The sequence below is a fragment of the Lolium perenne genome, chromosome 3 (genome assembly GCF_019359855.2).
Source record: "Lolium perenne isolate Kyuss_39 chromosome 3, Kyuss_2.0, whole genome shotgun sequence".
NCBI classification, from domain to species: domain Eukaryota; kingdom Viridiplantae; phylum Streptophyta; class Magnoliopsida; order Poales; family Poaceae; genus Lolium; species Lolium perenne.
Window position 1 is genome coordinate 269,753,584 of NC_067246.2, and position 9,580 is coordinate 269,763,163.

At 45.4% G+C, this 9,580-nt stretch overlaps 1 protein-coding gene across 1 annotated transcript; it reads right to left on the minus strand.

The window, feature by feature from the left end:
* Positions 1 to 5,098: 5,098 nt before the first annotated feature.
* On the minus strand, positions 5,099 to 8,953 carry LOC127343992 (cysteine-rich receptor-like protein kinase 6). The gene is made up of 5 exons (XM_071827538.1): positions 8,810 to 8,953; positions 8,407 to 8,663; positions 6,823 to 6,973; positions 6,450 to 6,732; positions 5,099 to 5,112 (listed from the first exon to the last, which is right to left on the minus strand). Exons 1-5 carry the CDS (start codon positions 8,951 to 8,953, stop codon positions 5,099 to 5,101), a joined length of 849 nt encoding a protein of 282 aa, XP_071683639.1.
* Between the last annotated feature and the right edge of the window lie 627 nt (positions 8,954 to 9,580).

The following is a 9,580-nucleotide window of genomic DNA, read 5'->3' on the forward strand; positions in this document are numbered from 1 at the left end:
GGGCTAAAACCCTAAACCCGCGGCGGCCTTTAGTCGCGGTTGGCCAGAAGAACCGCGACTAAAGGTCCTCCGCTCCGACGGTCGCCTGGCGCCCACGTGGACGGGCCTTTAGTCGCGGTTCGTAAGCAACCGCAATTAAAAGGTGGGGGGTTTTAGTCGCGCATATTTAATACCGGTTGCGCAACCGATATTAATGGCCGTTGCGAACCGCGACTATTGGCCCTTTTTCTTCCAGTGAACAGAATCCAACCCCTTAAAAAAATGCCTCAACTCTTTCAGCAAGCACGGGAGGCCGCCGTCGGAGCCGCTCTGCTGCCCAGTCCATATCGCTGCCGACCAGAACGAGGCCAGGAGCCACGCCGAGCTTCGGGGGAGGCGGTCCAGCGCAGTAGGGGGGGGGGGCTGGAGGCAAAGGATCTCCGGGATAGCGGGGAATCTACCGCGGCGGCGCTCCTGCATGACGTCTGTCGCGATCTTCGTTGACCTTGCCGTCGCAGTCGCGGAGAGTTGCGCATCGGGCATGGACGACACCACGCATCCACCTGCCGGCGGCCGGCGGTTCGGGCAACGTAGCCGCGGCCTCGTCCGCGTGGGTTCAGATCTACACCGGTGGTGGAGCATAAGCATAGCGAAGTGGTGCACGCGCGGCCGCGTGGCGGCGACATAGATACTGTATCAATGCTCCAGCAGGCGGCGTCCCAGCTCCTCTCGATGTGCGTATTACATGCCGCCGCGCTGCAGCTCAACGGGGTCAAGGCGCCACAGCGAGCTTCCTGTCGTGCTCTACGCGCGCAAGTAGCGCCCCTCGCGCTTGCCGATCAACGCCTGGCTGGTCCACGATCGTTGTGCTGCTCGGCATGCTGCCTCGGCGGGCTAGCTACTGTTGTGCATGTATCTCGGTGCCCCTAATTGTTTTTTTTTTTTTTTTTGAGACCCCTCGATCTGTGTTACAGTTGTAGTATCTGAACTTATGCACTAACTCAACACCACACTCACACCACACACACGCACACCACTAGTGCACAAGTTAGACCCTAGAACTATACACACAGCACACATAATTTGAGTGTCCCTAGGAGCTAGTAGTTGTGGCACATATGTGTGGAGGGGATTTTATTCTGGAGCAAAGCCCCGGTGAGACACCTGAAAATCGTCCCCTGCGGGGATCGATCCCAGGCGGGCTGGCTGGCCACTGCCAAGCCAAGCCACTGCGCTGACCGCGCGTCCCCCCCCCCCCCCCCCTAATTGTTATGCTGTTGTGCGCGTTAACGCTGTGGTTTAGCTATTGTGCTGTTCACCTAGGGGAGAGAGTACGCAATTCAAATGGCTGGGTTGACCCACGCTGGCCGGTGTGCTCCGGCGGCGGCGCAAGTTTTGGGTCTCGCGTCAGATCGAGCTGAAGGTGGGGGATGAAGGAGAGAATATGACCTTTTGCCGGACATGATGGACGAGTAGAGATTTTGTATGCAAAATTAACACTACGGAGGGGCTGATAAGTGGGCTCCTTGAGTGCCACATCGACAAATACGTGGTCTTCTCAGCACCAGTGACCGTACATGAACCTTTGCACGTATTTAGTTACCGTAATTTGGTATTTCTTAAGTACAATGACCAATCTGGATCTGGCCAACAAGTTCAAGTATTAACCATGTATTTTACTCGTAGTTCTGGATAGAGTCTCGCTCATAACCTACTATTTCTCTTGCCGAATACAAATATGTTTCAAGTCTTCTGTGTATGAGGGAGATTGTTAAGGGGGCAGAATACCAATCATGCCAAAACTTTAAGTAATATATAAGTTTTTTTTAGCTTAAATAGATATCTTTAAGAATTTTTCTACAGTAGGGGGCCATTGCCCCCTCCCCGTCCTAAGAAAACTTCGGCAATGTGAACAAGGAGACCTTCGTGTTGTTTCACCCTAGGGCCCCGGAAATCTATGGATCGGCCCTACCTCCATCTTCCTCCCCTCCGCAACGGCGACCTGCGAACGATGGCTGAGCTAGGAGGGGAGGCGCAGCTGCTACCTATGATACTCGGCTCCTCTTCGATATAGTAGATGGTGCAGCCGATCTGGTGCGAAGGTGATAACTGAGCCACTATTTCTATTCAGGTTTTCTTGAGATTCAGGTCAATGGTCCCCACGATAAAAAAAAGGGAATCTACAGCTGTCATGTGTAGAAAAATAGAAGTGCTCTTCACAATACTACATTACTATTCAAACAAATTTGGAAGAATAAATCACGACATATCGCAAGACTACATGAAAGTGTTCGGACTACATGCCCAAGTAATAAAGAACTTTATAGATGCAGTTTAAGAAATAATTTTTTAAATATTAAATATTAGACTAATTTTGAAGAGCTCGTCGAAAAGTAGTTGAATATGAAAATAAAAAATCATTTGCATTTGTTTTACGTGAAAGTTGTGCTAATTTTTGTGCATTTAGAGAAAAGAATCTTGTAAAGTGGATAGTCAAATATGTGGGACCCACGAATGGACATCTATGTGCCATGCAAGGGCCCAGATTCAACTCTGCCCCATATGAGTATATTAGCGCCCCGAGTACATCCTGCTATTTATATAGGGAACGTTCTGTGCAGTCTGCGCCAGTAACCGTTCACATCAATCGCTCCAGCTGCATAAACTAATGGCCGACACGATCAGCCGGCTTGATAGCCGTACCATGTTGTGTACTCGCTCCATCCATAAATAAATGTATATGCGGATTTTTCAAGATGAATTATGAAGTGGAGTGAAAAATACATTGAGAACATGCATCTCTTCTCTTTAATTCTTTCACCTCCAATGGACAGGGTGTTTCTACACCCGGGTGCATATGCACCCTTTATTTGAAATGCATATTAAACATATTTTCAAATGTTAAAAAAATAAAAACAAAAATGCCTCGTGTATACCTTGACATGTTACATGTTCACAAAGTTGCTTCAGCAAAAACCGATATGTTTTGTGCCCTGTACTAAAAAGACAAATTTTTGGTGTTAAAATAGTCTATTTCTCGAGGCATTATTTGTCTTTTTTACACATGGTACAAAAATTGTTGGTTTTACGTGAAACTTTATGTGTACACATAGAACATGTCCCTCTACATGCTAAATTTTTTTCCTAAATTTTTTTACTTTTTGAAATATGTTTTATACATACCAGGTGCATATGCACCCATGATCAGTTTTGGTTTTCCGACCTCCAATGAGCTAAATACATGTAGAAAACAAGAAGAATATGTGGTCAATATTATTGGGTTTAATTTCCGTACGATGAGAGAGAAGAAATTAAACTGCATTGAAAAGATAGGAGTACACTCTTTTGTGGATAAAATTTAGAGCTAGATGTACACTTATTTGAGGACGGAGAGAGTATCGTTCGACGCGGAACGTCTAGCTCCATCAGCATGACTGTGCAGGACGTCGCTTTCGCATGCTAATAAATTGGAGATGTCGTTTTTCATCTGCACTTTGAGCCAGTTTGGTAGGCTGGGCCGACTTTTTGCATCACTGCGCCAACGAGATGGGAGCCTCTGTGCGTTGAGAACGAGCCATGGACTAGAAAACGTCACTCATTTGGCAGCCTGTGCAGAATTTTTTGGCCCAACAGAAACGAAAGGTTCAGCCTGTTTGGTTTCATACGAGCCTAGCTTTAGCCACATCACTTATTCACATGGTGACCTTATCTCTTACCTCCTCACCTATCACAAAGCTTGACGCCATTGTCACGAAGCCAGGCACCACGCCGGTGCGCGGAAAGACCACCATGCCACTCTCGCCGACGATGGCCAAGGCGGCGTGCGCAAGACTGGGTTGAATATGATAGGCCGAAGCTTTCGGTGTAGCACAACAAGAACGTCGCCACCATGACATCGCCACTGCCTAGACCTACACGGTTACCGCCATGGATTACTGCCTATCACATACCATAACCATCACCACCATGACACCGCTAGTCACGCCCGCCATAGGCATCACCACGTCGACAAACAACATCATGACACCGCCTTTCACGCCCGTCAGAAGCATTACAATGTCGCCGACAACATCGCCGAATACCACCATCACACCTCCGGTCACAGACATCACCACGTTGCCGAACACAAAGACGAACACCGCGATGACACCGTCGTTCATGCCCGTCACAAGCATCACCATATCGCCGAGCACGAAGCTGAATACAACCCTAACACTGCCGGTCACGCCGGTCATAAGCATCACCACATCGTCAACCACGAAGATGAACATCACCATGCCGCCGCCACCATAGATTGTCACCTCTCACTTGTCATCTATCATCGTCACATCGCCGTTCATGAAGATGGCAAGCGAGAAGTTGAGCAAGAGTACTCCAAACCTTACTCACACATACGTACACATTACAGTATACTTGTGAGACATTTATCTATCAGTGTATGTATACCGAAACAAAACCATGTTAACATAAAAGTCATGCGGAATGGTGAGGTGAACCTACTCCTCAAAGGAAATTTGAAATGATTGAGCGTATGCAACGAATTTGGCAAAATTCGCTTAAAACTTCATACACGGAATTGACAATTTACGACCGACGAAATTCAAAACTGATTGTGGGAATTGATTCGTCTCATCGACACACATATTTTTCGTGTACATCTTATTTTGATTCGGACTATGTTTGTGTTGATTTAAGTAGAGGGTGTGTAGAGAGTAAGCTTAATGAGGATCACATGCATCAGTTGCATCGCTGGAGCCAATGAGACCCGAGAACGGAAAATGCCCGCTAGAAACGCCCGAACTGAGCATTCCTCCAGATGCAGGCAAAACACTACTTTGAGAACCGTGCGATGCAACATAGCGAGTCGGTCCAGGCATCCAAACGAACCATTTTGTTTCTCCACCCATGCAAAAAAAAGCCTTCACAGGTTACCAAATGCGTCCTTTGTATACGCTACTTTTCAATGGATAAAAGCGAGGCTTTCTCACATGTGTGGATCAATCTCATGCTTGACAAACAATGCAGGTCACATTCGAGTGTATGCAAGCTGCACCGGCGCAGACTGCATATATAGGACAGACGTGGCTACACAGTGCCTAGGCACTGTATGTATAGTCTTTCACAGTGGTCCTCCTGAAAATAGAAAGAAAACACAGTCTGTCATACGGAAAAGTCCGGTTTGAACATGGGTGCATGTGAACCCTAGTTGGAAATGCATTTTCCAAATGTTAAAAAATTCTGAAATAAAAATATCCGGGTACGTACGCATGTTTCATGTATGCGTAGAAAGTTTTCGCGGAGAAACCACTGTTTTATTTCAGAATCTAAAAAGACAAAATACGTCACATATATACTGCTATATAGCCCTGCAAAATTTCACTTTTTTGCTGAGACAAAATAAAAAAAAAAATCATCATGAAACTCATGTCCAGGGCACATATTTGAGATCATCTGGGAAATCATTTTGTGTTTCGATTTTTAAAACATGTTTTGACATCACAAACGGAACTTTTCAAAAAGTGGGTTCACATGCCCCCATGTTCTATATATGCAATTTGACTTTGTATTTCCTTCCAGCTCAGACAGGTAGAATTCACATTTCATGAATATATATCCTCATCATATAGTTTTCCAAGTGGAGTGTAAATCAATTTTCTCTGGTGCATCCTGTATCATTTCGTGGTTTTGCCACCAATTATTTGTTGTCGAGTGTTGGGTCTCCCAAATAACTTTGGTGCGTCATGACTCTTCAAACCAAAGTTGATGGGTTGAATTTCAAATCCTGGCTTGTGCTCTCGTAGACTCCCAAAGTTAAAACAGTTGAAACACCCAAAAAGATATCGTTGTATCGTTTAATCTCAGCCATCCTACCCCTAATCCCGAATATGTATCGTAGGTCCAATAGTGTACGTATATTGGCCCTTTTGAGACAATTATACGTTCAAGAAGGCTATTCTAATTGATCAATAAAAATACAATTCAATAGAATTCATTTCTTGTTTTTCTTTAGATTTAGATTAGTTATTTTTTTGAAAAGTAAAGAAGGGTGGAGTAAACCTGTTTTTATTCATCCTTAAATTATTTTCAGCATTACTCAATTCCATACTTGGAAGGTTCGTGATTTACTGCTAAAATCCATTGTATAGTATCACGTTTCCAGTACAGCACATAAACTTACATACGGTTCACAATGTAGGATGTTCTGTAACAACTAACACGTGACATATTCTGACATATTATGTATCTGCATCATAATGGCAGCATGTGGATGTACAAATACATGTTTCTGCTACGTGGCTCCTCCTACCTAGGCTGGAGGTCAGAGATTGTCATGTCATAGGGGTAGGGTGTGCGTGTGTGCGTTCATAGGGGTGAGTGTGTACGCGTATATACGAGCGTCTTTGATTGTACTGTGTTTCGCAAAAAAAAAAAAAAAAAAAAAAAAAAAAACTGGCCGCTCGTCGTTGCACCCCGGATGCTCGGATAATTGGACGTCAGGCTCCCTTCAGCCAAGGTAACACCAGGCTGACTGAAGCAGAAGGCTGGCCTGGACGGAGTCCGCATTGCCGCAGACGAGGAGTGGGTGTCGAGCATGAGAACAACCTCCGACGCGTCCGGCCTAGCGCTCGGGTTCTCCTGGACGCACAGCAGTCCGATCTGCACATAGATGACCGACTCGCTCTCCGGGTAACGTCCGTCCAGCGAAGGATCCATCACCTCCTCGATCGAGCCTGCGCTCCACTTCTCCCATACCTGCAAAAGCATATCTTACAACAAGCTAAGCAGCTTTCTCGACAAATGACGGAAGGAGCGTAATTTTATGTGTATGTGCGTGGATCTTACGTTACTGAGCAGAGATCTAGAGGCCGCGTCTTCGAGTGACCTGTTGTTCCGCCTCCCAGTCATGATCTCTAGGACTATGACGCCGAAGCTGTACATGTCTGACTTAGCAGAGACTTGCCCACAGTACGCGTACTCAGGGGACATGTATCCACTGCATGAATTCACATAATAAATCCTTGGGGTCATTTTCTAAAAACAAAGAGTGAATTTCACTTTACCTTGTAGTTTTTTTCGATAAAATGAATATATTAATATTAAGAGAGATGCGAATTACACTTAGCCTCTGCTACAACGCAATAACCTAATGAGAGTACGGATGCACACATCTAAAGAAAGAATAAGAAAATAAGAAAATAAAATCCCGCTACAGTATTCCAGCCCTAGCAGCAACAATACAACCACCACCAAGACAACACCTAAACTTCAGACTCTCCAAAACCGACGCCTTCAGGAAGGGAATAGTGCACAACCACCGTCGTCGCTCGGTCAAAGATCTTACGGTTTCACCCTGAAAATAGTCCCCGCTCTAAAAATAATGCCTTCAACAAGGTCATTTCCAAGCACAGCCAATTAATGCCAGACCTTAGATTTTCATCCTGAAAGGTAAAAATTTGAAATTCACCTGTGTTGCCGTTCCCACTTACATACTGCTGATGTGAAACCCAAAACACCAAGTCCCTCAACAACACAGAGACTAGAACCTCCATTGCTAGTCCTCCAATCCGGCATCCATGATATTCTCAGTCTCTAACTTCACCATGGACGAAAATGTCACCTAATGACAAGAAAGAACGGAGCTTCGCGCCGCTTCCTCAGAATCAAACGGTCGGAATGAAAGCATGGTGTCATGGCCGAATATCACCTGATCTAGCAAACTCCAGGCATAAAATACACTGTTACATTCACCGGTGGAGCCTTCCGAAACTCACCACGCGGCCAGATCAAGAAGGACCGGCCTCGGGAAGGTCTCCATCTTCGCACAAGAGGAACCCTAGGACAGCCACCTTTATTAGGCAGATCGGCAGGCCCCCCACATCGCCGCCAGCCGGTCGACCCCCTCCGGCGGAAGAGGTGGCAATCCTAAGCACGAACCACGCACATTTATGACCCATATTACCCTATTTAGTCGAACTTATACCAGAGTATCCCATGTAGGAGATTTTAAATTACCGTTTAGCTTCAATTTAGCATTTTTCTTGTGATTCTTGGATAGGATAGGCACGATACGATCGGAGCAACAAAATATGTAAATATTGGAAGGCATCATGGATGATTATATTCAAACTTCTTTAATCATACGTCACATTCCTCACTACCGTCTTGATACTTTTGGATACTGATTATCACCTAACACCTTTCCCAAGGGTCCAAAGCTTTTAAAATGGGTAATCTACATGAATTTTCCGTTGGCACGGTAATTAGTGTCACAAATGCATAACTAGAGTGTAAATGTGAAATTCACTAAAAGAACACTTGGGGCCCATTTTTACTAGAAGAACCATTCACGCGCAAACATTTTCTTGCCAACATGCACTGCATTTGCATTTTCCAGAGAAAGTAATAAGTACATAAGCGAAGACTTACAGCGTACCAACAGGCCGTCGTGTTATATCGATCGATTGATCTCCGCCGAAAGCCCTAGACAGACCAAAGTCCGAGATCTTGGGGCTCATATCAAGGTCCAGTAAAACATTGCTTGGCTTCAGGTCTCGGTGTATGATTTTTAGACGAAACTCCTCATGGAGATACAGCAGACCTCGAGCGATCCCGGAGATGATCTTCCTTCTCTTCATCCAGTCCAGCTGCCATGCCATCTCAGGATGTGCTACACACATGCACCGCTGGAACTTAACACCAGAATATACTATATGCAGACTTGTATTACATAGCTAATCCTACATGTACTAATTAAACTTTGTAGCGAAATGAGTTGGGAGAATTACCGAAAAGAGCCGTGTCTAGGCTCCCATTAGGCATATATTCGTACACCCAGCAGTTTCTCTTGCAAGCAGACGCCGAGAAGCTGCACCAGATTCTTGTGCTTGAGTCTGTTAGCTACCACTAGCTCATTTTTCAACTCGTTGAAACCTTGAGCCGAGTTCGCTGAGAGCCTTTTCACGGCTATTTCCATTCCGTCCTCCAATTTGCCCTTGGATTCATCACAGAGGAAAGCACATTAATCACAATTTTTTTCTGATTCAGAGCCTTCTCTTATTCAATCATGAAGTTGTCTCCCAAACTTCCAGTTCTTGTTATATACGTAAGAGCCATATGTTAGTGCCTAACGACACAATTTTTTGGTTTCCGACGGAGCAACTTTGGTACCTCACGGTGCAACTTTGGACCCCGACAGAGCAACGTTGGTACCTAATAGCACAATTTTGGTTTTCGATAGAGCAACTTTGGTACCTAAGGGCTAACGACACAATTTTGGTTTTCGACATAGTAACTTTGGTGCCTTACGGAGCAACTTTGGTGCCCGATGTGCAACTTTGGTGCCCGCCGGAGCAATTCCGATACCCAAAGGAGAAACTTCGGTGTATAACGATGCAATTATGGTGCCTGACAGCCGTCAGAACAACTTCGGTGCCTGGCATCGCAACCATGATGCCCGGATGAATTTTGGTGCCTCTCTAAACAAATTTTGTGCTTAACGGCGCAATTTTTGGTACCCTGTAGAGCAACTATGATGCTCGAAGGAATTTTGGTGCCGACGACGTGATTCTAGTGGGCGACGATCAACTTTTAGCACCGTCAG

Bases quoted from the DNA above. Each gene is read 5' to 3' on its own strand.
- LOC127343992 (XM_071827538.1), bottom strand. From the start codon at position 8,953: ATGGAAATAGCCGTGAAAAGGCTCTCAGCGAACTCGGCTCAAGGTTTC. The intron at 6,974-8,406 runs GTAAGTCTTCGC...GAATTCATGCAG, and splicing joins CGACGGCCTGTTGGTACGCT to TGGATACATGTCCCCTGAGT. The intron at 6,733-6,822 runs GTAAGATCCACG...ATGCTTTTGCAG, and splicing joins CTAGATCTCTGCTCAGTAAC to GTATGGGAGAAGTGGAGCGC.